Source organism: Miniopterus schreibersii (genome assembly GCF_964146895.1).
Source record: "Miniopterus schreibersii genome assembly, chromosome: 7".
NCBI lineage: Eukaryota > Metazoa > Chordata > Mammalia > Chiroptera > Miniopteridae > Miniopterus > Miniopterus schreibersii.
In genome coordinates, this window is record NC_138108.1 from 643,308 (window position 1) to 671,130 (window position 27,823).

At 64.7% G+C, this 27,823-nt stretch overlaps 1 protein-coding gene across 1 annotated transcript in view; it reads left to right on the forward strand.

Moving 5' to 3' along the window:
• The window catches only part of KIF1A (kinesin family member 1A), a 61,859-nt gene that overhangs the window by 27,356 nt on the left and 6,680 nt on the right, over positions 1–27,823 (forward strand). Inside the window, exons 17-44 of the mRNA XM_081143201.1 lie at positions 15–90; positions 860–939; positions 1,299–1,405; positions 2,209–2,292; positions 2,683–2,863; positions 3,029–3,101; positions 3,326–3,416; positions 4,330–4,478; positions 4,810–4,988; positions 6,231–6,368; positions 7,109–7,357; positions 12,305–12,423; positions 12,999–13,084; positions 13,606–13,744; positions 13,951–14,122; positions 14,225–14,315; positions 15,680–15,798; positions 15,942–15,997; positions 16,540–16,648; positions 17,721–17,787; positions 17,893–17,977; positions 18,264–18,369; positions 24,286–24,400; positions 25,080–25,213; positions 25,936–25,997; positions 26,384–26,529; positions 26,779–26,979; positions 27,450–27,527. Coding sequence (XP_080999327.1) covers positions 15–90; positions 860–939; positions 1,299–1,405; positions 2,209–2,292; positions 2,683–2,863; positions 3,029–3,101; positions 3,326–3,416; positions 4,330–4,478; positions 4,810–4,988; positions 6,231–6,368; positions 7,109–7,357; positions 12,305–12,423; positions 12,999–13,084; positions 13,606–13,744; positions 13,951–14,122; positions 14,225–14,315; positions 15,680–15,798; positions 15,942–15,997; positions 16,540–16,648; positions 17,721–17,787; positions 17,893–17,977; positions 18,264–18,369; positions 24,286–24,400; positions 25,080–25,213; positions 25,936–25,997; positions 26,384–26,529; positions 26,779–26,979; positions 27,450–27,527 — 3,292 coding nt within the window. The remainder of the gene's footprint in view (positions 1–14; positions 91–859; positions 940–1,298; positions 1,406–2,208; positions 2,293–2,682; positions 2,864–3,028; positions 3,102–3,325; positions 3,417–4,329; positions 4,479–4,809; positions 4,989–6,230; positions 6,369–7,108; positions 7,358–12,304; positions 12,424–12,998; positions 13,085–13,605; positions 13,745–13,950; positions 14,123–14,224; positions 14,316–15,679; positions 15,799–15,941; positions 15,998–16,539; positions 16,649–17,720; positions 17,788–17,892; positions 17,978–18,263; positions 18,370–24,285; positions 24,401–25,079; positions 25,214–25,935; positions 25,998–26,383; positions 26,530–26,778; positions 26,980–27,449; positions 27,528–27,823) is intronic.

Genomic DNA, 27,823 nt, shown 5'->3' on the forward strand with positions numbered 1-27,823 from the left:
ACGCCTCTCCCCAGGGAAGCCCTGCTGGCCGAGATGGGCGTCGCCATGAGGGAGGACGGCGGCACCCTGGGTGTGTTCTCTCCCAAAAAGGTAGGAGCAGGTCCCGGGTCTGTGAGGCCCCGGCTGAAACGGGGCTGGGCCACCTGCAGCGCTTCGAGGGGTCTCACCTCCTCTTGGAGGCACCAAGGGGACAGGCCCTCCCTGTGTGGGAGACCCAACCCCACCTCCCCATGGCAGGGCATCCCTGTGGCCTTAGGAAGTGGACTGGGGGGCTCGTCAAGGTCAGGGTGACACTGGGAACCACACTGAGGCTGGACACCTGAACCACGTGTGCTGGACCCCACCTGGAGCCTGTGCCCCCCACAGGCAGGGAGGGGCCAGACACGAAGTTGGGAGTCAGCTGCCCTCTCAGAGCTCAGCCAGACTGGGGTCCAGCAGTCCCAGCAGGGACCCCTCTTCACCACCCAAGTCTGGCATGCTCACCAGACCTGGTCCCTGGCAGGGTCTTGGGAGTCTGTCAGCTGGGGGCCCTCCAACGAACAGAGCAGAGCTCCCCCTTCACTTGGTAGCTCAGATGGAGCATTTGGGAAAAAGTCTCTGGTGATCTAGGACCCAGACTTCCCCACCCCAAGGGTTGCCAGATCCTTAGAGCTCTTAGGAGCTGAGCTCCAAGACAGGAGGCCTTCCTGGAGGCAGTGGCAGTGGCTTTCCAGGCCCTGCCACTCTGGAAGGACACTGTGTCCCCCACAAGGCCAGGCCCAGTGCTGGTGGTGGTCTGGGGCCGGGGAGAGAGGTCAGGCAGGCTGCCAGTGCTGGGCTCCTGCTCCCCACAAAACAGGTGACCCTCCTCTCTTCCCAGACACCACATCTTGTCAACCTGAATGAGGACCCGCTGATGTCTGAGTGTCTCCTCTACTATATCAAGGATGGGCTCACCAGGTGGGGTGGGCTCATACGTGTGGTGGGGGTGTGGCAGGCTCCCAGGTGTGGCAGGCTCCCCAGGTGTGGCAGGCTCCCAGGTGGTCTACGCTCACAGATGGGGTGGCAGTGGGGGTGAGGGTCCATCCATGCTTCCTGGAGGTGGTGCTTCTGGCTACTCTGGGCTGTGTGGCTCTCCCAGGACCGGCTGCATTTGGGGGTATTCCCTGCATCCCCACTCACGTGCATCTTTGGTGTTTCCCGTAAGAGCCCAGCTAGACGTCCCGGGAGGCTGCAAGGAAAGTGGGGAGGGAACGAGTGGGTGGCATCCTGGGCACCCTGGTCTGGTCGTCGCTGACTGTGCCCCCCCCCCCCCGCAGAGTGGGCCGGGAGGACGGGGAGAGGCGGCAGGACATCGTCCTGAGCGGGCACTTCATCAAGGAGGAGCACTGTGTCTTCCGGAGCGACTCCAGGGGGGGCGGTGAAGGTATGGCTCCCCTCCAGGCCTCCTGGCGCTGCTGGGCCTGGGCCTCCGTGGGCCTTGCTGGGCCAGCTCAGGCCAGCCTCTCACCTCCCAGCTCCCTAGTCAGTCCAGGGGCCCCTCCACCAGAAAAGGGGCCGTGGGCTCCCTCTCCGTGCCAGGCGTTTGGGGGGTGTCCCCGGGCAGGAGAACGGTAGCCAGGAGGGGTGAGCCACGTGGAGGGTGGAAAACTATTCATGGACCACACCTCCCGCTGCCCATCTTCGCGTTTCCCGCCTGTTCCCAGCCCGGTCCACATGGCCTCTCTCTGGTGTGATGCTGGGGGTGCCCCTGCTGGGTCAAAGTGTTGTCAGAGCCCCTGCGGCCTCCCAGCTTGGGGCAGGTGTCCAGCTGGCCTCTGGGCCGCACACCAGGGCTGACCCCCGCTGTGGACACCTCGGGGGGGTGGCCTTAGACAATACTGGGGACATTGCCTCTCTCAGAAGTCTATCCCCAAAGCCCGCCTTCCCCTGAGTAGGTGGGCACAGAGCCCAAGAAGGGCTCGGGGACTCCTGGGGACATGATTCTCCTGTTTTCCATCTGTGCCTCCCTCTTGGGTGCCCCTCTCCTTGTCTATTAATTGGGTGTGACCTCCGGCTTCTCTGAGGCCCAAACAAGGTGCCACCAACAGTCAGGCTTTGCTGCTAAGCATGGAGGAGAGAGGTGGTGGGGGCTGCAGGTGGGCGCCCAGGTGGGCAGAGCCCTGCGGGTAGATGGAGGTGTGGCACCCACTGACAGTCCTCCTGTTTGCCTCCCTGTCTGTCCTGTAGCCGTGGTGACCCTGGAGCCCTGTGAGGGGGCAGACACCTACGTCAATGGCAAGAAAGTCACAGAACCCAGCATCCTTCGGTCAGGTACAGTCGGGCAGAAGGCTCGTGTCCACCCTCTGCGGGGCTGTGGGCATTCATTCCACTGGCTCAGGGCTCCGGGCTGGGAGGAGAGGCTGGCATGGGGGCAGCACCGTGGGAAAGATGGGGACGTGAGAGAAGCCTCAGGACGGCACCTTGCAAACAGCCTGGCTGCGTAGGGGAGGGGCCTTGGGGTGGATTTGGGGCAAGTGAGGAGCCTGTTCAGGTCCCACCTGGGCGAGGGGAGTTGTTCCAGGGATCTGAGGACCCCGGGGGGGGGGGGTGGTTCCTGGGTGGCGATGCTGGGAGCCCAGTTGGAGGGAGGTCCTGCTCCCCCTTTCCCGGAGGCCACCCGAGGGTGCAGGTCCCAAGTCCGGCCTGGCCTCTGTCCCCCAGGAAACCGCATCATCATGGGAAAGAGCCACGTCTTCCGGTTCAACCACCCAGAGCAGGCGCGGCAGGAGCGGGAACGCACGCCCTGCGCCGAGACGCCCTCGGAGCCCGTGGACTGGGCCTTCGCCCAGCGCGAGCTGCTGGAGAAACAGGGCATCGACATGAAGCAGGAGATGGAGCAGAGGTGGGGGGGCCTCCCCGCAGGGCCCCGCTGCCCCACGCAGCCCCCCCCCCACCCGCTCACCCGCTCACCCGCTCACCCCCCCACCCGCTCACCCCCCCACCCGCTCACCCACTCACCCGCTCACCCCCCCACCCGCTCACCCGCTCACCCACCCGGCTCTTGCAGGCTCCAGGAGCTCGAGGACCAGTACCGCCGGGAGCGGGAGGAGGCCACCTACCTGCTGGAGCAGCAAAGGCTGGTGAGGGCGGCCCCCGGCCCCCAGCCCCACACCCCCTACCCCCATGCCCCTCGGGCCCCACGCCACACCTGGGTGGGGTGAGCCGGGTCCCTGCTTTGCAAACAGCCCTGCTCTCAGCCGCCCCGAGCCATCGCTGTGGCAGGACGTGTCCGGGTGCCCTGGGCAAGCCTGGGGCGCACAGTGCGAGGGGCGCAGATGGAGCCACAGCCCCTCTTCTGTGCTAGGACTACGAGAGCAAGCTGGAGGCCCTGCAGAAGCAGATGGAGTCTCGGTACTTCCCAGAGGTGACCGAGGAGGAGGACCTGGAAGATGAAGGTGAAGGCTCCCAGCCTGGTGGTGGCCAGGGCTGGGCCGCAGGCCAGGGCGGGGTCTCCAAGAAGATGCAGCCCCCAGGCCGTTCCCTGGGCCAGCTGGTGGGCATCTTTGCCCCGGGGTCCTACCTGTCCCTTGGGGAGAGGCTCGTCCCTGGGAGGCAGGATTTGAGGAGACTGAGCCTCAGCAGGAAGGCATGCACACGCGTGTGCGCACGTGCGGTCCTGGCTGAGGCCTAGACCGTGGGGAGGATGGTGCAGGTGTCCTGCGTCCACTCAAGCAGGAGGTTGGTGCTCCCCCAGGACAAGGCCACGCTGCTCCTCACCTTGGGACTCCCTCTCTGGTCATTTGCGTAGGTGGCCCACCGGCTGCCCTGATGCTGCTGTGGGGCCCAAAGGTGGCCATGGGGTTTACGTCCAGCTTGGCCTCTGGTCTGTGGGTCAGCAGCTTTGTGCCCATGTGACCTTGGTTTCCCCTTGTCTGGACTCATCTACCCAAGAGGACCCTTTGAGCTCCAGAGGGCGGGGCTCTGGGTGGAGGAGTCACTGGGAGGAGGGGCTGAGCCTGGGGGCATGGACGGCCCTTCCTGGTGGACAGAGCTGGGGAGGGTGTGCAGGGCGGTCCCCACCCCCCGCTCCCCTGCATGGCCATCCCCCTGTCATTTTGCAGCTGCCCCCTCAGTCCCCAACGGAGGACCTCACGCACTGGCCTCCGTGGGGCCCATGGAGCCTTCCACGTTACCTGGCTGGTGTCGGGCTTTTCTGCTAGTTTCTTCTTTCCGAGCACCCAGAACACTTAGTCTGAAATTGGGGACCCAGACACAGAGCCCCCGGGCCGGGCCCAGAGGGGGATGTCATGGCGTGGCCTCGATGGCCACGTGGCGTGGCCCTGGTAACCCTGTGGCCTCTCTCCGCAGTCCCGTGGACGGAGAGGGAGAGCGAGCTGGCACTGTGGGCCTTCCGGAAGTGGAGGTGGTACCAGTTCACGTCGCTGCGGGACCAGCTCTGGGGCAACGCCATCTTCCTGAAGGAGGCCAACGCCATCAGCGTGGAGCTCAAAAAGAAGGTGGGCCCGCGGCTGTCCCAGGGCGGGGCTCCCCCATCCCGCTTACAGCTGTACTCAACACCGGGCTCCTCGGCTCCCTGGGATGGTGGCCTGGCTCTGCCCGGCCTGGGCCCCAGGAAGGGTGGGCGGCGGGAGGGGGCTGGGAACTGACCGAGGTGACTCGGTCCTTGCTCGGTGGGCAGGCAGGTGAGCAGGTGGAGCTGCTCCGGGGGGCGGGGTGGGGGAAGATCCCCACATGCATCCTGATCTCAGGAGGTGGGGAGGAAGCCCACCCGGGGCCCTGGCTCCCTCCCACCAGGGGCTGACGGGGGCCACCTTGTACCTGTCACAGGTGCAGTTCCAGTTTGTCCTGCTCACAGACACACTCTACTCCCCGCTGCCGCCCGACCTGCTGCCCCCGGAGGCCGCCAAGGACCGAGAGACGCGCCCCTTTCCCCGCACCATCGTGGCTGTGGAGGTGCAGGACCAGAAGAACGGTGCCACCCACTACTGGACTCTGGAGAAGCTCAGGTGTGGCGGGCGGCCGCGGGGGTGGGGCTGGGTCCCCCGGAAGGGAGGCGGGGCTGGCCCCTCGGCGTGCAGGGCAGCTTTTCTCCTACCTTCATCTGTTTTAAAATCGGAAGCAAACAGCGACTAGGACCCAGCCTTATGCAGAGCCCGTGTTCTCCCACCGCTGATGCCGTGGGAACGTTTAGTAGGTCTCCGCGGAGGAGGCTGGTGGGAGCTGCGGGGAGGTGGGCACAGGATGGGCCTGAGAGGCAGGGAGAGGGCTGCCAGGGAAGGTGGAGCCGGGGGCCCCGGAGCTGCTACAGGTCCTTCTCGGTCCCCACACGCCCACTGTGACCTGTGCCCGGTCTTTAATTTATAGAGGTGACCAAGTGAGGCACCACAGGTCAGTGCCACTGAGGGAAAGCTTAATGTCACTCACAGTGCCTAGAAGTGAGAAGAAGGCCCGTGTGCGGGGACAGAGGGAGCACAGGGCGGGAGGGAGGCAGGAGCGAGGGAGAGGCCTCGGCCATGGCAGGTGGAAGGCTAGGGCAGGGCTGCCCCTCATTGCCTGGTAGCTGGCCCTGGCCTGGTGGACGGCAGGGGCACTGGCTGGATGTGTGTCGGCTGAAGGGGTGGCTGGTGTGTGTGTGAAACTCCCCCTGAAGGTGTTTACTGTCCGCGAACAGGCTAGCGTTGAGCAGGGTGTCCCCCCAGCCAGCAAGCCCCCCCCCAAAGATGTTAAACCATCATAAAATATAGAGAATGAAAAATATAATTAATACAGATACACCGCACACACACACATGCGAACACCTGCTTGGGGCCCCCTCACCTCCCGGGGCTGCCGCCTGACCCTTGGGCCAGTGTCCACCCTTCTGTCATTTGTGTTTATCCCTGAGCCCCGAGGGGAAATGATGGCGTTTTCTTTCTTCCTCAACTTGTGGGTTTCCTGGGGCAATAATTTTTAAAATACCTGTCGCCAATTTGCCCTCGTTTCTGGAGCGTCCGAGCTCCCCATGCCGGCTCCACTCGGGGTTCCCCAGCCCCCCGCCCTGTTTCCCAGCCCTCCCGCCTGCCTAACCTGCCTTGCGGTCACCTGGCCAGAGTTGGGAGGAGTCAGTGGTGACCTTGTAGGTTTAACCGGAAGCCCTTTGCTCACTGGCGACCGATTTTAAGAACTGGGAAGGGTCTGTCAGGAAACCAGCTTGAGCCTCGGCCGCCCGCTGTCCCGGCGGAGGCCACACTGACCTCTGCCCCCTGCAGGCAGCGCCTGGACCTGATGCGGGAGATGTATGACCGGGCGGCCGAGGTGCCCTCCAGTGTCATCGAGGACTGTGACAACGTGGTGACCGGCGGAGACCCCTTCTACGACCGGTTCCCCTGGTTCCGGCTGGTGGGCAGGTGGGCGCCTCCCTCCCTGGGCTGAGAGCGAGCGAGAGACGGAGCGAGAGAGACAGTGTGTGTGGGATTGAGAATGAGAGAGGAGAGGCGGGGCGGCAGCCGGCCCCTCCGAAGGCAGGACCCCGACGGCCCGGGCCCCCCGAGGAGGAGCCAGCGAGGTGCCTGCTCCGTCCTGACTTGTCTGCCCTCGTCCCTCCTGGTCTAACCTCCGGCCGTTATTTAAGGGACCAGGGCGGGTTCCTGTAACGCCCACCACGCCCACCGTGGGGCATGGCCGCCGCGTCGCCCGGGTCCGCGCGTGTGAACGCGTGAGGCTTAGCCCGACGTTCCCGGCCGCCCGGTGGCCGTGGGGTGCGAGTGGGGACGCAAGGCCGCGTGACCCCCGAGCCTCGGTCCCGGGCCTCCTTTCCCTGGCCTCCCGGTCTGGGGTGTGCGCCCAGCCCCTGCACCCCGCGGGGCAGGACCCGGTGTTCAGAGGCCGCCACCTGACCGAGCGCACGAGGTCTTCACACACCCTCAGCCAGGCCAGGCCAGGCAGGATCACACCACCGGGGCCTCGGGAACCGTCCGGAGCCTCCCGCCGACCACACACGCAGCCTTCTGAGCCTGGGACAGGGCGCACGTTCGGTTCCCGTCTCTCGAGGCCGGGCTCTTGGTGGTCTGCGCGCCTGGTTTGGGCTGGCCTGGACGCCCGCCCCGGCTGGTGTTAACCTCTCTCTGTCTTGTCCTACTAACCTCAGTCCAGTCGTCTCTGGCTGCAGCAGCTCCCCTCTTCTCAACACGTGCATGAGCCCGCGCATGGCTGCTCTCACCCCCTCCCCCGCCTCCTCAAGCCCCGACTCCGATGCCTCTGACGCCGGCGAGCCCGCCGAGGAGCAGAGCCTGGGGGAGGAGGAGGACCTGGAGGACGACGTCTTTCTGGAGCACGCGCTGTGCAGCGGCCGGGACCCGTTTTACGACCGGCCCCCCCTGTTCAGTGTAGTAGGAAGGTTGGTGAGGTCGAGGACGGCATGCTGGAAGGAACCAGCTCTTTTGCGCAGGAGCACTGCTGCGGGCACGGTCTGACCGCGCCAGGGCGCGGCCCCGGGCCGGGGCAAGCTGAGGGCTGGCCTCCGAGGAGGGGCCTGAGGCAGCGCGAGGGATCCTGCCGTCCGGAGCGGGGCCGGCCGCCAGCTCCGGGCAGGCCGGACCCCACGGCAGAGAGGCCCTAGAACCCCGACGGTAGCCGCTGGACCCCAGAAACAGTCCTCGTGCAGGGCCCCGCAGGGGAACACTTGGAAAACAGGGAGCAGCCGCCCTCAAGGTCCCGCGGTCCTGGGAAGCAGACCCACCACCGGGTCGGGCAACGCCCCCATCTCCACTGTTTTGCTGAAGAGATGGGGCCTCTGGGGAAAAGGAGCACAGTACGGAGGAGGCCTTCCTGGAGGAGGTGGTCCTGTAGGGCAGGGAAGGACCTCCCTGTGAAGCTGTGGGGCCCTGAGGACTCTGCCTCTCTCTGAGCCCGTCTCTGTCTAAAGGTGAGGACTGTTTGTCCTCTGACCGCCCAGGTCGTCACGGCTAGAGACATGCCCATGGCCCTGCACCCTCACAGGAGGTGCCCTTTGCAGAGGAGCCTGTTCCTGTCCTGGGTGGATAGGAGAGGCCAAGGTCAGGAAGTGGAGCCCAAGGCCCGCAGGCAGACGGGGCAAACACAGCTGCCAGTCACGTCTGTTTAACATCATGGACTGGGGGGGAAAGAGTTGCAGTTCATAAAACAGCTGAATTTACACATTTACGATATGAAAAGGTGTGAGATAGTTTTAACGGCAGCCGATTCTGAGATTGTTTCCTTGGGCTAGGCCGATGAGGTTTGGGGGTTTTTATTTTGAGCATCAGTACTGAAAGCTGTGGGCTACGGCGGCCTCAGTAGGGTTCACTCTGGGAGTCCTCCGGCAAAAGACCGTTGCCATGGGCACACGCCCGGGATTTATTCCAATTAGGGTCCCATGAGTGACATGCTGGCCTGCTGGACAAAAGCGTGTGGCGCTCTCCCTCTGAGACGCCCGGGCCTGGGCGTCTGTCTTCGGAGCCCGAGAGGAAACTGGGGCCTCTCAGAAAGCCCCTGCCACTAGGGCCAGGCCCTCTGGCCTGCCGGGCCCAGGAGTCACTCAGGTGACAGGTGGGCGTGGGGACAGGGCACAGGGGAGCGAGGACACTGGGAGAAATGGGTGTGGGTTCTTGCAGTCTCAGCCAGAAAGAGCTGGGTCCTTCCGACACTTCCCCCCGTGGAGCTGAGATGTCAGGAAACAAAGCAGAGCAGTCACCCCGCGAGGCCGGCCCTCCTGCGGGCCATCTGCCGAGGGCTTCTTTTGGTTCGGTCCTGACCTTTTTGTTTGGCAAGAATTGGCTTCTCCTGCTCAGCAGCCGTGCAGGCCGCGGCCTTGAGAAGGACCCGGCTTTGGTTTCCTCTGATCCTTCCGGTAGCTGCTGGCTCTCCAAAGCTTAAGCAAAATTGGGGCGCCCACACTCGTCTCCCTTCGGAAAGGCTTTCCTGGCCCAGCATGTGTCCTTGCACCTCACCAATCTCATGGTAGCACTGCCTCCTTCCTCCCGCCCACGGCTCTGGCTCTGCATCTCCGCCACCTCCTTTCTCTGGGTGGGTCTCAGCCTGCTTCAAGGTGCGCTCACCTCTGTGGACAAGGCCCCCCAGCCTGGGCCTCCAACGCCCTGACCCAGGGCTTCTTACCCTGGCCCAGGGCCTGCCCCCCAGGGACTGCCTCCCACTGGCAGTCCTCTCCTACTGGCTGGGTGAATTAGGGGGTGGGCAGAGGAAATGCTTTCCCCCTATAATCCTTTTTGCCCTGACCACCACTTCCAGGAGTGGGGGGGGGGGGGCAGGGGAGCTGCACAGAGGAGGGCAGGGAGCTGAGGGCCCGGGATGGAGGGTCCCAGGGAAGGGGGGACATGGTAAAGGAACAGAGGTGATGCCCAAGGGAAATGTCCAGGACTCTGGGTGGGCAAACGCCGACCTGCTCTGTGGCCAGGCTGCCACCTGGGCTGGTGAGGCAGAACCCTCAGCCGTGTGTACTCTGTGTACCGGGCCACTCAGCCCGAGTCTTTGCCAGGGAGGCCGAGAGCCACTTCATGTGTCTGGGTAGGGCACCCTCGACAGGGCTGGACTGTTCTGATCTCTTTGGTGGCCGATGCTAATGTTAGGTTGTGTCTGCACCAAAGGCCCCAGCCCCTCATGTCCGGTGCTGTTGGTCGGGGTGGCTCTGTACGGGGTGGGGTCTTTCAGCCCTAGCTTGTAGTCCCTCAAGGCGGGTGCAGTGGCTCCTGGGACCCAGGGGTCCCTTCTGGCTAACTGTGCCTGTCAGCACTGCCAAGTGGACTGGGATTAGGAGGAAAGAGCCGTCGAGGGTCCCACCCATATTTTGTGCATGCCTAAGAAAGAAAGTTGCAGCCAGCTGCTGGGAGGTGCCTCTGGTCAGTGCTGCCCTAGCTTCAATGCTGCAGTGTGAAGAGTGGGCATCTTAGCGCCCAGGAGATGGGGAGCACCTGCCACCTGGGTGTGGGAAGATGTCCCAGTGCCGACCCCTGGTGGGCTCAGGCTGCCAAGGGGTAATCCGAGCCTTGGAGACATGAGGGCCAGCCCAGGAGCTTTGAGGTGGCCTTGATCCCGGCTCCCCCTGCTGGCTGGGAGGCCCTGGACAGCCCTTAACCTCTCTTTCCTGGAGGCTGTGCTGATTAAGGACCCCTTCGCCTTCCCTGAGGGTCCTCTGTGGGCTCCCTATAGAGTGAAGGTGAGGGTTGGCAGGCTGTGGCCCCCTCCACATGTGCCTGGGGCGCTTGGGGGCCTCCTTAGGACCTCTCTGCAGTGGGCACTGCCCTGTGTGGGAGGGTGGGGCTGGAGAGTTGGGTGCTGACTCCGGGGCCCTGCAGCTTGGGGCTGTCCTTCTTGGTCCTCTTGGCTCTGTCTAGTGTGGTGGGACTATAAATGGGGGCCCAGCCGAGGATGGTGGAGTAAGGTCTACACCTGTCTCCATAACCTGTCCTGGGCTTTCTCCACTTCCCTTCAGGGCCTCATGGCTTTGCCCATTTCCTGGCAGCCCTCCTTACCCCCATTTTCAAGCAAAGGCCCTTGGCCAGGAGCCCAGGTGCCAGGGGGAAGGCCACCACTGTCCCCATCTCCAGGCAGGTGCTGGGAGTGGCCCACCCGCCTGCCCACTGCGGCCTATGCCTGCTAGGTGCCCTGTGTGACAATGGCAAGGGACTGCCACTCTGGGCCTCAGTTTCTCCTTGTGACCAGGGCCAGGGATGGACTGAGGGCCCATGTGGCTGGAATGGGGGCTGAGTAGCTGGGCTGGGGGTGAAGCAAGGAGACTGTATGTCATTGAGGGTGGGGTCTGATCTGCACCCCAAGTCTCTTTGGGTGCCGTGGGGACCATGGAGGAGGCAGAAGTGTGGCCAGTGGTAATGGATCTGCCAGACGACTTCAGAGAGGCTTTCGAGGTAGAAGTGACGAGTTTGAAAAATAAGAGTGGATAGTGCTCAGGTTTTTTACCTGCTGGGGCAGGGCCAGCAAGGGTGTGGAGGTCAGGATGAAGCAGCCCCACCTAAGGGGGTGCTAGAGCCTGGAGTCAGGCCACCAGGTATGGCCCGTTCTGTGTTGCAGTCCCAGCAGGTCCAGAGGGGTGTCCTGGATCACAGTGTGGGGCGAGGCCAGTGGCTCAGCTCGGTGGTGTCTGACCTCAATCCAGCAAGCTCAGTGAGAGGCAGGGTGACAGGGGTGACACCCCCTCCTCCCCTCCCAGCTCCTCCCCACTTCGCCCTGCTCCTTGGCCATGCACCTGGGCCCCAGGGCCCACCTGGCCAGCAGACCCTGCCCTTCCTTCCCCTGTCGCCCCCCCCAAACCTGCACCCTGCTCCTGCTCTAGCCTTTGTCTGCCCATCTTATCCAATGAGGTCCTGGGCTTCCCTCACCACCCCCCTTGTTCATCTCCCTCCCTCCCTCCTGTGTCCAAATCCTGTCCCTCCTCAGGAAGCCCCCCGCCCCCCGGAGCTCAGGGTTACTGATGTTTGCACCTCGGCTAGAGCAGGAGCTGCCTGTGGGTCCCGCTGGAGGAGAGGGCAGGGTGGAGGCAGGGTCTGCTGGAGTGTGCAGAGGGGCGCTGACCCCAGGGGCTTATGCAGGTGGGCCCTTCCTGAGCCAGGGTGCCCCTGAACAGTGGGAAGGTTTGCTCCACGTCAGCCTGCCCACCCCCCAGGGTCCCAGCTGTCCTCCTGGCTGCCCGAGTGACCCTTGCTTGTTGACCAGCTCAGGGACTGTGGCAGCTGCTGGGTGATGCAGCCTCCGGCTGACCTGGTCTGGCACCAGCTGGGCACTGCCACGGGGAGCGAGAGCTCTGTTCTGTGGGTAGCTGGCAGGGGATGGCAGGCTGTGCTGGGGGTCTGGGGCGTCCGTTTAGCCAGCCTCCCTGGATGCTGGCCTGGGACTGACACCACGGAGCTCCCCACACTGTGTCCCTGGAAGCAGCTCAGAGGAATCGTGGGGCCTATTTCAGCAGCTGAGCCCCCAAGTGTCGGGTCCCTGGGAAGTGGGGCGGGTGTTGGGGGACTGTCTGGTACCAGTACCGTAGCTCAGCAAGGCAGGGTCCCAGGTCCTCCTCCTTGAAGCAGGCTGACCCCCTCAGCTGCTTTCTCGAGGGTCAGCAGTTGTGGCCGCCCTGCGCCCTGCGCCGCCCACTGACCACGGCCTCTGCCCCAGAGCACGCCCACCCTCCGCCGCCTCCCGCGTCCTCTGAGCACCCGGCCTGTGCCCGCCCCCTGCCCGCCCGGCCTCCCTGCGCTCCGCTTCGCAGTGTCGTGTCCGCAGTGTCATGTGGTGAGCTCGGCCTTGCTGTCGCCGCCAGTCGCCGAGCGCACCGGGCCAGCCCTGACTGCAGCCCCTCCCCTAGGGCCTTCGTGTACCTGAGCAACCTGCTGTACCCCGTGCCCCTGGTGCACCGCGTGGCCATCGTCAGCGAGAAGGGCGAGGTGAAAGGCTTCCTCCGCGTGGCGGTCCAGGCCATCTCAGGTGTGTGCGGGGCCACGGGCCTGGCTCTCTCCTGCACAGGGAGAGGCCCTGGGCAGAGAGGCCTCCTCGGGCATCACACAGCGGTCAGCATGCAGCCAGCCTCACCAGGGCTCTCCGCCTGCTCTGTTTCTCTGCCCCTTTCTGGATTGGCGGCCAGCTGCTGGTCCCCAGGTGGGAACTCCAGGAGATGCCCCCAGCTCAGCTTCTGGCTCTGGCCTCCCGGACTCTCCCAGGGTGACCAGGGTCCTCTGGGGCTGTGCAGGCTGAGCCCAGGGCTGTCTGAGCCCACTCTGGCTCACGGAGCTCCCTCCCATCAGGCAGCCCCAGGTGGCCACAGAGACTATCTCCTAGCTCACCACTTGCTGTCTCTAAGCCCTGGACTAGCTGTGTTGAGGATGTGACCACCCCTGGGCCCTGGGGCAGCACTGGCTGGTGGTCAGCACTGGCTGGGGATCGGGTGGGTCAGAGTGCCGTCTGGTTCCCGCGCCCTCCCCTCACCCAGTGGCTCAGCCTGGCTCTGCCACACCACCTGGGGACCAGCAGGGCCCTGACCATCTGCTCGGTTCCCATTCCAGCTGATGAAGAGGCCCCTGATTATGGCTCGGGCGTCCGCCAGTCAGGAACCGCCAAAATCTCCTTTGATGACCAGCATTTCGAAAAGGTGCCGGGCGAGTGGCTCTTCCCTCAGGCTCTTTCTGGTCCCACCCCCACCTGTGCTGAGCCTCAGTGTCCGGTGCCTCGAGCCCAGCACTATGTGGCTGCCCCCCCCCCCCCCCCCCGCAGTCCCTCTCTCAGAGGGGCTTGTCAGTGTTGGGGACACACAGGAGGGCCAAAGGTAGAGAGCACAGGGCAGAGGGGGAACCAGGAGGCTGTTTGGGCACCTGGCACAGGGAACCTGGCCAGGACCCTGAGAGCCAAGCAGAGCCGTTACCTGCATCCTGCCCACGGGGAGGAGGGGCTGAGGGAGGGGCTGGATGGGGCAGAACTGAGACCTTCCCCTGCATAGGTCAGCATAGGCCAGGGAGGGAAACTGAAGCCTGGGGAGGTGGGCACCTAGGGGCAGGTCCATGAAGTTCCCACCCGGCTCCAGATAGCACAGTCCTCCAACCCCTGGGCCTTTGACAGGCTGTGGGGCCCCACCCGAGCCCGCCCCCTCCGACTCTGGTCCCCCACCCCACACAGTTCCAGTCTGAGTCCTGCCCCGTGGTGGGGATGTCTCGCTCCGGGACCTCCCAGGAGGAGCTGCGTATTGTGGAAGGCCAGGGCCAGGGTGCAGACGCAGGGCCCTCGGCCGACGAGGTCAACAACAACACCTGCTCAGGTAGGTCACCGTGGCTGCCTGGGGCTGGGGGCTCTCAGACATGGCCCTCGCTTCACTGTAGCCTGGAGGTGCCTCCACCTTCTAGTCCAGCCCAGGGGGGTTAGGACCAGGCCCCCTCCTTGTGCCGGGTCCCCGAGGGAGGCTGCATGGGCTCTGAGCCTGACCTGGGTCCTGGGCCATGTGGCTGTACCCTTGGCCCCCAGCAGCGCTGCCTCCGGAAGGCCTCCTCCTGGACAGCCCCGAGAAAGTCGCCCCGGACGGGCCCCTGGATGCCATGCTGGACCACCTGAGGCTGGGCAGCACCTTCACCTTCCGCGTGACCGTCCTGCAGGCGTCCAGCATCTCTGCGGAGTACGCCGACATCTTCTGCCAGTTCAAGTGAGCCCAGCCCGGGTGGACTGCTGGGCGGGCGGGCGGGCTCTAAGCAAGGCCTGGGCCCTGTCCCCGTCACCCCACCAAGCCTCTCCTCTTGCTCTGCAGCTTCATCCATCGCCACGACGAGGCCTTCTCCACGGAGCCCCTGAAGAACACGGGGAGGGGCCCCCCGCTCGGCTTCTACCACGTCCAGAATGTACGTCCTCAGAGGCCTCCTCCCCCCGCCATGGGGCCCTCCCGGCTCTGGGTGGCCTCCCTGAAACAGCTCCATCCAGTCTCTCCACAGTTCCTTCTCCTGGGTGCCAGCGTGTGCTGGATGCGGTCGGGCATGAGTTCACAGGGCCTCCGGCACCAGGCAGACTGTGGGCTGTTGCTGGGCACTAGGCCCTTGGTGGCTTTAAGCCTGGAGGTGGGGGCAATAAGAATCCATAGAGCTCCCCGAAGGAAAAAGGTCTGGGTGGCCAGGTCCGTGCTGAGGCTGGGGCGCCTGCGAAGCAGACCGGTGGTGCGGGAAGAGGTGGAGGCAGGGCCTTGGGTGCTGGGCACAATCTGAAGAGGTTGGGAGAGCTCCAGGCAGGGGAGCCTCCAAGCCAGGTTGCCAGAGGGCAGGGGGCTCTAGGGGTAGGGGAGCAGGGGTAACCAGGCATGTGAGGGGTGCTCCATGTGGCCATAATGAAAGCTGCCAGGTGGCGAAGGCTTGAGGCCCAGGCTGGCAAGTTTGACCCTGAGCCGCCCGGGTGGTGGGCGTGCAGCCTGCGCAGTCACAGAGGCCTGCGGTCCAGTGGCCCTGAGACTGTCCCGTCCTGACCCTTGGGTGACGGAGTGCTCCTCAGTTCCCCAGTGGGTAGGAGGCAGATCTGAAGCGTGCACACTGGCTGGCTCAACTCCTGGGCTGCCCTAAGCGTTACCGCCTCCCAGGTCTGGAAGAGAGGAGCCCAGGTCAGGGTGTGAGCAGGGTTGTCCTGAGGTCGAGTGGGAGCACCTGTTCCCGTCCTGTCCCCGAGGCGTGTACACGGCTGTCTTCCCCCGCGTCCTCGTGGGGTCTTCCCCTGCCCGTCTCCGGGTTCCAGTTCCCCTTTCTGTAAGAACACGGGGCCTGTGGGGTCAGGGCAACACTAGTGCTCTCACTCTATTCGATGACCCTGTCCCTAAATACAGGTGCTGGGGGTTATGGCTTCAACTTATGAACTGGGAGGGGGGTCCAGGGGGACAAAGCTCAATCTGTTCCTCTTGATGAGTGGGCAAAAGCCCCGGAAGGGTCAGACCAGACCTGAGGCGCCCTGGCCTTGGTCACCTAGTTGAGCTTTGCGTTCTGAAAGGGCAACCCCCCTGTGGCCCAGCTCCCTCTGTCCTGGGGAGAGAGGCCCAAGGCCACCCACTGGTGGTGTCTGTTGGGCAGTGATGGAGGAGAGGCAGGGCTGGAGGGACCGTGGTGGGGAGTGTTGTCCCCGTTGCAGGCAGAGCTCAGGCCCGTGGGGCCTTCCAGCTGGGCCTGGAGCGCCCGGTTCTCCATGGAGGCCCCCGGCTCCCCTCTGATCACCGGCCCACCTTGCCCACCAGATCGCAGTGGAGGTGACCAAGTCCTTCATCGAGTACATCAAGAGCCAGCCCATCGTGTTCGAGGTCTTCGGCCACTACCAGCAGCACCCGTTCCCGCCCCTCTGCAAGGACGTGCTCAGGTCTCTGCCCCAGTTCTCGTGGTCCCGTGGGGTCTGGGGGCCTGGGAAAGGGAGTGAGGCAGATGGGACTCCCTGGTCCGGCTCAGGCCCCTACGGACGTCAACCTGCTGGGTCGCCTCACATGAGCACCTCTCTCTCCGCAGCCCCCTGAGACCCTCCCGGCGCCATTTCCCACGGGTCATGCCTCTGTCCAAGCCAGGTAGGCCCGGCTCTGGGAGTCTGCCCCGAGGGTGCCAGTGTGGTTGGGCCACCTGAGCCTGTTCATGACACGAGTAGGAGCTAGAACGAGTAGGGGGCCAGTGGCACCCGAGGGGTGGGAAATGTCTGTGCTGGAACGAGGTGCTTGGTCAGGTGTCACGGGCTATGGCCAAAGTGTGGTCGAGTGGGGGGGCCCCAGTAGGTGGTGGGCCTCTGAGCAAGCGTGGCTCCTGCTGCCTGCTAGTTCTGTGGCATCCAGGGCCACCTCCCTTTCTTCAAGGACTGGGGTGTGTGGCCACGTGTCCAGGTGCGTGTGGCCATATGCTCCTCCCTGGGCATGCGGAAGCCAGTGAGTGGCTGCTGAGGCCTGACTGTGCCCAATGTGGGCACATCCTGGGGTATGGGGGGCGCTGGTGGTTTTTCTTGGAACGAGGGGCCCTCGCTGCCTTTGAGGCATCCCCCACCTTGGCACCCTCCTTGAGCGACCCCCAGCACACGGCGAGTTGGTCTCCCCTCAGCATGCGCCTCTCCTGTCACCCCCAGTGCCCGCCACCAAGCTCAGCACGCTGACCCGGTCCTGCCCCGGGCCGCGACACTGCAAGTACGACCTGCTGGTCCACTTCGAGATCTGCGAGCTGGAGGCCGATGGCGAGTGCGTCCTGCGCCCAGTGTGTCTGCGCCCAGCGTGTCTGCACCCAGTGTGTCTGCGCCCAGTGTGTCTGCGCCCAGCGTGTCTGCACCCAGTGTGTCTGCGCCCAGCGTGTCTGCGCCCAGCGTGTCTGCGCCCAGTGTGTCTGCGCCCAGCGTGTCTGCGCCCAGCGTGTCTGCGCCCAGCGTGTCTGTGCCCAGCGTGTCTGCGCCCAGCGTGTCTGCGCCCAGCGTGTCTGCGCCCAGCGTGTCTGTGGCCAGTGTGTCTGCGCCCAGCGTGTCTGTGGCCAGTGTGTCTGCGCCCAGCGTGTCTGCGCCCAGCGTGTCTGCGGCCAGTGTGTCTGCGCCCAGTGTGTCTGCGCCCAGCGTGTCTGCGCCCAGCGTGTCCCCACCGGGGGCAGCTGGGGTTCCCAGGGGTGCGGTGGGAGCAAGAGGGCCCTGGGCCTGGCTGAGGTGGTTCATGGTGGGCTCCTGGCCTCACTGACTGGTCTCCATGGACAGAGCCACCCCATCTTCACCAGCAGGAGTCGCTGGCTTTTTTTTGTTTTTGTTTTTTTTTTTAAATATATCTTTATTGATTTTAGAGACAGGAAAGGAGAGGGTGAGAGAGAGAAACATCAATGATGAGAAAGTCATTGATCAAGCCCACAACCTGGGCATGTGCCCTGACCGGGAATTGAACCCCGATTGCCTGGATCCCAGGTTGATGCTCAACCGCTGAGCCACGCCCGGCCGGGCTCGCTGGCTTTTTTTAAAAATATATTTTTATTGATTTTTAGAGGAGAGGAAGGGAGAGGGAGAGAGAGAGAGAGAAACATCGATGATGAGAGTCACTGATCGGCTGCCTCCAGCACACCCCCTCCTGGGGATGGAGCCTGAAACCCGGGCATGGGCCCTGACTGGGAATCGAACTGTGTCCTCCTGGTTCATAGGTTGACGCTCAACCACTGAGCCACACCGGCTGGGCAGAGTAACTGACTTTCCTGTTCTCCCTCCTTCCGCTCCCGGGCCCATGACTGTGCTGCGGGCGGGCGGGGAGGGGGCAGGCCCGGCCTCACACGCCCCTCTCTCTCCAGTTACATCCCTGCGGTGGTGGACCACCGTGGCGGCATGCCGTGCCTGGGGACCTTCCTGCTGCACCAGGTGCGAGGCCTCCCTGCCCAGCCCGCCTCGTGCCCCCTGCCCTGCCCCCTGCCCTGCACGGCCCCCAGGCTCCCTGACCCTGTCCTCTCTCCTGGCGCCCGGCAGGGTATCCAGAGACGGATAACGGTGACGCTGCTGCATGAGACGGGCAGCCACATCCGCTGGAAGGAAGTGCGCGAGCTGGTGGTGGGTGAGTGAGGCCGGGGGGGTCTGCGTCTGCCTTGGGGGCTGGGGCTGGAAGAAGCTCAGAACTTAGACTGCGGGAGGAAAGATGGTGGGACGTGCCCTGACCCACGGCGGCTGGCCGGCTGCAGACCCTGCACAGGCTTCCCTGCCTGCCGTGGGATCACCGTCCACCAGATGCCCTGGTGGCCCACGGGGAGCAGGTCCCTGCAGGCCTCAGTCCAGAAGCCCCAGCCCAGGTGAGCAGGGACCCAGCTTCTGGAGGTGATCTGGGCCTGTCCCCTTTCCCATAGGTCGCATCCGAAACACTCCAGAGACCGACGAGTCCCTGATCGACCCCAACATCTTATCTCTCAACATCCTCTCATCTGGGTACATCCGCCCGGCCCAGGATGACCGGTGAGTCCTTTGAGTGGCAGGCTCTGCTCCTGAGTCCCTGGGGAGGGGTCCATTTGGCTCAGGACCCAGGGGTCGGGATGTAGCCTGTGGTGGGTGCCCTTGGCTGGCCTGGACGTGACAGGTCCAGCCACACAGGTTGAGGTGTCCGGCTGGAAGCTTCTAGGCCCCCTTTCTGATGCCTGAGGGAGCGGGAGCAGGGAGGGAGGCTGGTGGCCTCCAAGGCCCCTGGTGCATGTATGAGCATTTTTATTCATTTCGTCGCCTGGCAGGGGCTTTGGGGCAGTTGTGGGGATGAGCTGGGTCCTGTCTGGGAAGTTTTGTGGGTGGGTGGGTGTGTGGGACGCATGGATGGTGGGCAGATAAGCGTCCCGTATTTCTCCGACCAGCTGCTGAGGGCAGCTGTGTGGCCTCTGGTAGGGGAACACTGGCCAGGGGTCCTGGAGGCAGGTCAGAGGCGCACTGCGTTGGTGACCCAGCACCTGGAGTGGAGGTGTGTCCACTGGTCACTCCTTGTCACCGGGCTATTCCTGCCCAAGCTCCCAAGTTATGGTCAAGAACTCACAGCCTGGGCAGTCCCAGCATGTGGGGCAATGGACTGGGCATTCGAGGCCCCGGGGACAAACCAGCCAGCATGGGAGGGAGAGCCAACTGGAGGCTGGGGGCTCACCAGTGATGTTGCTGGGAGTACCCCGGGGGACGTCGGCGACTTGGCCGTGTCTGGGGGGCTGCCTTACAGGGCTGCTGGGCAGTGAGCCGGGTGCTCCAGTCCCCGGCCGGCTGCTCCTGAGGGCTCCACCTACCTGACTCTCAGAGCTCGAGCTGCAGGTGTCCCCATGGGTCCCTGTGGCTATGACGCAGGAGGGATGGCTGTGAGAGCTGCGTGTGCTCACACGGGGGTGGGTACCCACAGTCTAGGGAGCCAGTGTCTACGAGGACAGAGGGTCCTGCGGGAATCGCCTCCTATTTTTCTGACCTTTGGGCCGTAAGGGACCATTCCTTAGGCAACTTGGGGGCTAGGGAGCAGAGACCCCAACAGGAGCAGACAAAACTCTGGTTCCAGCCCTGCCCTGGAACCTTCTAGGAGGAGCTCACCCTGCACTTGTGTCCCCAGGAGGAAGGGGTCGGGGGAGAGTGGGGGAAGGTGCTCTCATGTGGAGGTGGCACCGTGACAGGCAGGCTGGGGGTACATCTGGGATGTTGGAAGGTGAGGCTGCCTGTTGCCGTGAGGATGCACTGGGGGCCTGGTGGCGAAGGCTTGGTGCCCACCCACTCCAGCCACCTTCGGGGACGTGAGCCGCTGTGCCTGGCCCGTGGGAACCGGGACCCCCACAGGAGGGCACATGCCCCTGGGGAGGGGTCTTTGGGCCAGGCTGAGTGATGGCTTTGGACCTGGGGGGAACCTCAGCTTCCCCCGACCTCTGGCAACTCCGAGATTCTTCAGGCAGGAAGGGAGCGGGGGGCAAAGGATAGGGGCAGAGGGGGTGCCTGCCAGGCCTCCCATCCTGCACTGAGGGCTGTTTGTGGCTCTTCCAGCTGCTGGGGGCACCCTGGGGGACCTCGGCCCTGTGCTAAAACCCAGGGTAGCTTAGGAGGCTGCAGCTCCTGACTGGACCTCGGCCTAGCAGGGCTTTGGCTAAATAAGTTCTTCCTGTCCCTGGAGGCCCCGGACTCATCGCCAGTGGGCTTTGGTCCTGCACCCTGGGAACCGTTAGAGCGAGGCACCCCCAGGGCAGCTCTGGGGTCCATCAGCACCAAGCCTGAGGTCAGGGTTCTGGTCCCAGGACAGAGGAAGGCGTAGACCATTGCTGCTCTGCCCCCCCCCCCCCCCCGCTTGGCTTTGGCCCTTGCTGGTGCAGCCTCAGGACGGCCCCCACTCCCACCCTGGCCTGGAAAAGCCTTGGGGACCCTCCTCAGCGGTGGCCTCAGGCAAGCACCATGCTGAGGCTTGACTGGCCAAGCCAGCCGGCCCCTCCCTCAGGCCTTCCCTCTTCCAGGACCCCCGCTGAGGTTCTCAGAGCCCAGGGATGGACCTGGCTGCTCTGCGAGGTCCTCAGGCCTCAGGCCACCCAACGCTTTGCTGCAGCCTGGCCTCCCTGCTCGAGGCCCACGCTTCGCAGACGCCCCGGCTCGGAGTGGTCCTGTGCCCGGTGGCTTCTCTCTCTGCAGCCCCCTCGCTGCCCCTGCCGCCCCCACGGCCCCGGAGCCTCACTAACCTGTGACTGTTTGTGTTTTGCAGGCAGTTTCTTGATTCGGACATGCCTAGGTATCATTTGTGCCCTCGGTTTTCTTTCCGCCTCCCCCCCCACCCGCCCCCCAGGTTTAGTTTCCTCTCTCCGGACTCCTTCTGCACTTGCTGACCTCTCCCTCCTGTTTCTTCATCTTTAATTTCCTTGGGACGCCCGTTTGATTTTCTCTTTAATCGCTTCCTCTCTCCCCTGGCTGAGTCCCTCTGCCCCTCTCTTGGTTTGGCTGCTTTGGTAGTTGGCTGCCCTCCTGTAGACACTGGCTGGTTCCCGCTACTCGCGCCCTGAGCCTTGCCCACCCCGTGCCCACCCGACCTCACCCCGCCGGAGGGCAGCCGGTGCCCCGCATGCAGGCTGGCTGGCCGGCCAGGCTCCCTGGCAGGTGACAGAGAACAGAGGGAAGGAGGGAGGGACAGACAGGAGCCACCCGCCAGACTCCGCCTCTGCCCCTGCCACCCCTGGGTGCGAGCCCTCGCTTGGCGGTGGTCTCCACACGCCCTTTATGAAGTAGGTGAACGGTAACCCTGAGAAGGGCCCAGTTAGTCTCCGGACTCGCTTGTGGGATCCCTGGTCCAAACCCCTGGAGGCACAGGTTTTGGGCTGGGACCTCGGTTCCCTGCCAGACCCAACCGAGGCCCCTGGGGTGGATGCCTCAGTCCCTAGTCCAGACTGTCCACGAGATTTGAGTCTGTTCTGGGCAGAGGGTCAAGGCCGACGCCTTCTGGGTCCCTGTGGATGGGGTCAGAGCTCCAAGTGGTGGCCCCAGGGGCCCCCTGTGGGTAGCAGGAAGGTTTCCAGTTCGAATGCTTGGGTCTGTGAGCTGCACAGGGGGTGGAGGCTGTGTCCTGGGGGGGGGGGCATTGCAGTACCGTCTGAAGCTGTGTCCTTGTCACATCCTGGCTGTGATGGGTCAGGACAGGTGGTTACTGTGAGTGGTCCCCGCGGTGTGTCCCTGGGGGCGCGCGCACACACACACACACACGCACACACACACACGCGTGCACATGCACCTGTTCAATGTCAGAGTTCCCCAAACCAGTGGCCTAGTCTGGTTCCGCGGGGCTGCTCCGGCCTCCCTAGGAAGGGCCCAGATGTGGGATCTTGTTGAGACCATGCCTCAGACCCCGAGCCTGGTGGGTGGGAGAGGGTCCCCGTGGGTCTAGATGGGGCCCGGGAGTCTGCATTTCTAACAAGTTCCCGCATGGTGCTGATGCCACAGGCCCAGGGTCCCCATGTCTGGTCCCTTATTTCTCCTGACAGTGGTTATCTGAGGGATCAGCTGAATGTCGTGTGGGGCAGAGCGAGGGGTGCTCTGTGGGATGGGGCTCCCTCCTGGGGTGACCTGATGCCCAGAGAGGTCCTGAGAGGCCCCTGCACTGCTCATGAGTGAGGGTCCTGGCGTAGCATCCTTACCTCCCAGCCACATCCTCTCTGTCTTTCTGGGTCTTTGTTCCTGCCGAGTGACCCAGGGGCTCCCGTCATGGTTCCCACGCTATGCCCTGCCATCCTGGGCGTCCCACGTGGCCGCCACTCTGCCACCCACCCCACCCTGCGCATACCCACCGCTGTCGATGACTCTCACTTTGGGTCTGAGTGAGAATCACTGCCCTGCAGAGGCCTCAGAGTCTGTGGCTCAAGACTGGTCTCCAGAACCCTACCTGCCCAGGCTCCAGGGTCGGGCACCCGTGTTCCATGGAGCCCCCGCTGGCTGCAGGCCGAGGTTGGGTCTGCAGGAGGCGGCATGGGGCTGGGGGCAGTGCCATGGCAGTGCCAGGTCGGACCATGGTCCGGTTGCCTCCTTGGCACCTGGGTGATGGGACAGTAAAAGGCCCAGGAGGCCCCTCCCACCACCCCACCCCACGCCACCTGTGAGACCCACCAGAGTCAGGTTTTGGAGACAGTCTAGGTCACCAGTGTCCAATCAGGACAAAATTGCATTCTATCCTGACTGAGGGCCTCTCACTGGGAGCCTCTCCGAGGGGCCTCATGTGCAGGTGGACCTGCTTCTCACAGCCCAGGCCCAGGTTCCAGCACAGCCCACCCATCCTGGTCCCCGGGGTGGGGCCCTCATGCTGGACCTTACCCAGTGTGTCCCAGGACCTCCTGGGGGGACTAGTAATAATCGAGGTGATGCAAGTGTGTGCTCCAGGCCCTGGGTCAGTGTGCTCAGTAACAGCTCCTGTAACTCCCAGGGCATGTCTGTGAGGCAGGAAGACAGGTCTGCCCACAGGCCAAGGGCACGTGGCTATGACGTGGCTGTGATGTGGCTATGACGTGGCATTGGAGCTGGGTGGTCTGAGGCCCCACAGAGCCTGGGCGTTTGGGGCCCCCAGGATGGACAGTGCCTCTCTAGGTCTTGGTCACAGCTCCAGGGGTGCCCACCTGGTCCTGCTGGGGACAGACCCAGGCTCTCCCTGCAGACACTGGGTGGGCGTGGCATGGCGTGGCGTGGCGCCCCGTGTCGGTTAGCTCGTGCGGCGGGGGATGGTGCTTGTTCTGACGTTGAATCTCTTCTGTGTGTGTACGTGTGTGTCCCGCCTGCCTCGTCTTTAGCGTTTCATTCGGAAATGACACTAGGTACAGCTCACGTCTCTCCTCCGCGCTCGCTTGGTCTGCCCTCCTCTGCTTTTCAGTTCCTTTCTCCGACGTCTCCCGTTCTCGCTGCCCGCCTGTCACTCGCTGCCCTCACGTCCCTTCCTCTTGATCTCTGCCCCCGTGACAGCGGCCCTGCGCCGTCCCACTGCTTCTCCCGAGCCCCTGGGCTCTGCCATGGAGAGAAAGGCAGCCCCCTAGGCGGCCTGGCTCCCTGGGCACCCTCTGCGCTCCTGGGCCCGGCCGTGCGGGGCCTGTGCTGCGGCCTGGATGCTGTGTTGACGTGTTTCTCAGCTGTGTCTCTGTGAAGATGCTGGAATGGAAACCGGGCGAGGCTGGGGGCTGCGCAGTGCTGCCCAGGGCCCACGGGGTGGCCACAGTGGGGACTGAGGCACATCCTTGCCCCCAATGTGCAGGCGAAAGAGCAGGCACTCTGCTGCCGTGGCTCAGGCTGCCCCACCCCGGGGAGGGGTTCGCTGGCCCCTGGCTCCTGCTCTGCTCAATACCTTCCCGGGTGGGAGACGGGGCAGAGAGGAGAGAGAGCCCGGCCTGCTCTGCCGAGTGGAAAGCCTGCCGCAGGGGGAGTGGGGCTGTCTGCAATCTGCCACCCGGTTTCCGCTCCCAGCATCCTCCCCGAGGGCCCTTCCTCTCCCGAAATGGTCCCTGGAGGGTTTTGCAAACCTGGGCAGGTTCCTTAGGGTCCAAGGAGAGACCTTGGCACCTCCTTACTCAGACCAAGGCTCTCACTCTGTCCGCATCCTGGAGGCCCCCCTCCCTTCTGCCCTTTCCGCCCTCCCTGCCTCTCAGCGGGAGGGCTGCGGGCTACCGAGTGCCACTGTCGGTCCACAGTGGAGGTGAAGCTGGGCTCACCCTACCGGTGGCATCTGGAGCCCACCCTCCCGGTCCTGAGTAAGGAGGGGTCTGTCTTTCCTGGACACTGCCCCCTGGCCTCCAGACCTGTGACCCCAGTGACACTCCCTGCGGGTCACCCATGCGTCTCTGTCTGTCCGTCTGCATGTCCCCATCCCAGCCCCACGTGGCCAGCACGTCGCTGTCTCACCTCCTCTCTGCCCCCTCCCAGGACCTTCTACCAATTCGAGGCCGCGTGGGACAGCTCCATGCACAACTCCCTCCTGCTGAACCGTGTCACCCCGTATCGCGAGAAGATCTACATGACGGTCTCCGCTTACATCGAGGCAAGACTCTCGAGCTCGGGGCGCACCACCGAAGTCACCTGTCCCTGGGCCCGAGCTGCCTGTCCGGGGCGAGGAGGGCGAGGAGGGCGAGCGTGCCCTGGACAGGCCCAGACGACCCCACTGTCTCCCCAAGTCCTCGTGACATCCGGGCACCTCGAATGGCAGCCCTCAGCCCACCCGCCGCCTTCGCTGTGTGGGCTTGTTCTTGGTGCTGCGAGGTGGCTGCTGTGCCCCCAGCCATCACATCTGTGTTCCAGGCAGAACAAAGCAGAAGCCTCCTCCCCGCCTCCGGGTCTGAAGCCCAGGATCAGAGGGGAGCGTGGGTGTTTCTAGTGGGGTCAGCAGCGGAGGAGAGGGTGTCACCTCCCCTCAGAGCCTAATCACTCCCCCGGTACTGGGGGCTCTGCCCAGACAAGTCCCCAGCGTGCATCAGCTTTGTCAGAGCTACGGCTGAGCTTCAGGGAAACAGAGCGGCCCCGTAGCATGCCACGTCCACCACCGTGACGTGGTCTGTGGCGTGTTAGATGTACCACGTGGGTGCAGTCTCACAAATGTTCTGCGCCACGTGCCATCTGTTTTATGGCGAGGCAGCTGAGGATGGTCAGTGTGGTGGCTCTTGCCCCTAGGAGGTTAACAGGGGGTGTCCTTGTGCTTGAGCCCTGCTCCCCTGCCCCTGCAGATGGAGAACTGTGCCCAGCCGGCCGTTGTCACCAAGGACTTCTGCATGGTTTTCTACTCCCGTGACACCAAGCTGCCCGCCTCCCGTTCCATCCGAAACCTGTTCGGCAGCGGGAGCCTGCGGGCCTCTGAGAGGTGAGCTGCGGGGTGCACAGGGCACCCTGTCACCTGAGGATTGCCCTGGCTCTGCTCGGGGAGTGCTGGGCACAGACTGGTCTGGGTGAGGGCCGGGCTTGTCCCCTCCTGGCCCTTCTCGCTCATACCAGTGGCATGTTGGGGGGCCACACTGCACCCCACTGCAAGGGGGACACAGGACTCTGGGTCATCAGGGCTGCTCTCCCACACACAGCGGAGGGGCTGGATAAATGGGGCAGGGGGCCAGGGAGGGGACTTGGGACCAAGGCTGGCAGCACCTGAGGGTCAGACGTCAGACACCAGGACCAGCCATGCCTCTCACGCCCCCACCACTCCTTGCACTCTGGGGGGACAATATCGAGGCAGTGAGGCTCCCCACACGCTCTGTGTCACGGACGCCGGTGTCCAGGCCACTCTGGGCACAGCTGGGAGGAGGGAGTGTGAGGGTCAGGACTCAGTGGCCTGGGCTGGCCATGACCGGTCGATCGTCTAAGAGGTCCCTGAGAGGGTGGGTGGGGTGCCCTTGGTGGAACCAGTGGTCCCGGGGACAGGGGGTCTGGGATGGGAACAGTCTAAGCAGGGCTACATCATGGGGCCTGGCACCCAGCTGCCCCTGCGAGGCCACCTGCGCGGCAGGGCGGGTGCCCAGTGTGACTTGATGGGGGGAGTGGGTCCCAGGCGGTGCTGGGCCGGTGACCTCGTGCCCTGCTCTGCTCCCACAGCAACCGTGTGACGGGCGTGTACGAGCTCAGCCTGTGTCACGTGGCTGACGCGGGCAGCCCAGGTAGGCATCCTCCCCGCTCTCTGGCGGCTGGCGGTGAGTGGGGGCACTCTGTTGAGGGTCACCTTGGGTTCTTTGGGTCACTCCAGGTGACCTCAGCTCAGCGGCCATTTGGGGGCTCCCTTTCTTGAAAGCATGTGCCTCCCCAGGGTGGTCCTGGGGCTAGAGGACTCGAGGGGAGGGCCTAGCAATGGGGGGGCAGGCAGATGGTCACAGCCGTGACCCCCACAGGACACGGTGCTGGATGACCGCCGGGGGGGGAGCCCAGCGTGGCTCTGCAGTCTGGGGGCGGGCCCGGGGTGGGCAGCGGGGTCAGGGGAAGGGGAGCTGCCCTCGGGCCCTGTCCCTGCGCCCGGGGAGGGATGTGGTTGGACGGCACCCCTTCGCAGGGATGCAGCGGAGGCGCCGGCGGGTGCTGGACACGTCTGTGGCCTATGTGCGGGGCGAGGAGAACCTGGCGGGCTGGAGGCCCCGTAGCGACAGCCTCATCCTGGACCACCAGTGGGAGCTGGAGAAGCTGAGCCTCCTGCAGGAGGTGGGTCTGTGCCAGGGCCTCGGGGGCCCAGGCCACCCTGGGACAGAGCCCAGGCACTCACATTGCGTGTTGGCCACAGGACTCGGGGGGGCTGATCCCGCCAGCAGAGTGGCCCCAGGCCCGTTCACTCTCCCGGGGTCTGACCCGGGGCCTGGTGCTCAGCGGGGCCACCGGCCCTTCCCCTGCCCTTGTGTGCAGCGGGCGAGGCAAGGACAGCAGGTGAGGCCGCGCCCTGGCTCTTGTGTGCAGGTCGAGAAGACCAGGCACTACCTGCTCCTTCGGGAAAAGCTGGAGACCACCCAGCGGCCCATCCCCGAGACTCTGTCCCCGGCCTCCAGCGAGGACTCTGAGTCCCACAGCTTGTCCAGTGCCTCCTCCCCACTCTCGGCCGATGGCCGACCATCGCCCCTTGACATTCCCAACGAGAGGCAGCGGGAGCTGGCCGTCAAGGTAGGGCAGGCGGGCGGGTGGGCGGCGGACAGCATGGCCGTCGCCAAGCCCTGCAGGGCTCCGCTGGCCTGGCCTTGTCCATGTGGGCTCCTGTCAGGGCCAGAGCTCGGAGAAAGGGGGATCGATAGAGTCCCCTTGCCCACTGCCCCCACACTGGAATTTGGGAGCCTTTTACCACCTCCCCCCCCACCGTGGCATGTCCTCTCTTGAATGCCTACGTTGACACGGAGCTCACCACCCCCCTCCCAGCCCTTTCTGCGGCGGGGGGCCCACCAAGAAGGCCTTTGCCCAGGCCCTGTGCCCCGGGGAGGCTTCCCCAGCTCCCCCCATCTCCTTGGAGGCCTGGAGGTGCTGCCCACCTTGACCTGCAGGGTCAGGCCCCTCGGCCAGTCGCTGTGTTGCTGGTAGCTGAGCCGTAGGCCAAGCTGGGTCACGGGAGGCCCCTGACTGGGTGTTCACTGTGCCCGCAGTGTTTACGGCTACTCACGCACACGTTCAACAGAGAATACACACACAGCCACGTCTGCATCAGCGCCAGCGAGAGCAAGGTAGGCACGACCAGGCCCGAGCCCCACCTGGCATCCCGCGGGGCTCCTGCCCTCCGGGCCCCGCTCCCTTCCCCGCACCCGCTGGGCTGGCTTCTGCCCTCTTTGCTGGCGTCTCCCCACGGCCGCCCTCGGGCTGCATGTCCTAAAGCCTGGGCTCGGCCACATCTTCCCCAGCCCCACCCAGCGGGGTCCTCGGTGCTCTTTGGAGCCCCACGGCCATGAGTCCCCGGTGGGGCTGGGAGGGGGTGGGGGATACTGGGAAGATGGTGCCTGCTGTTGGCGTAGGGGTGCCCTGC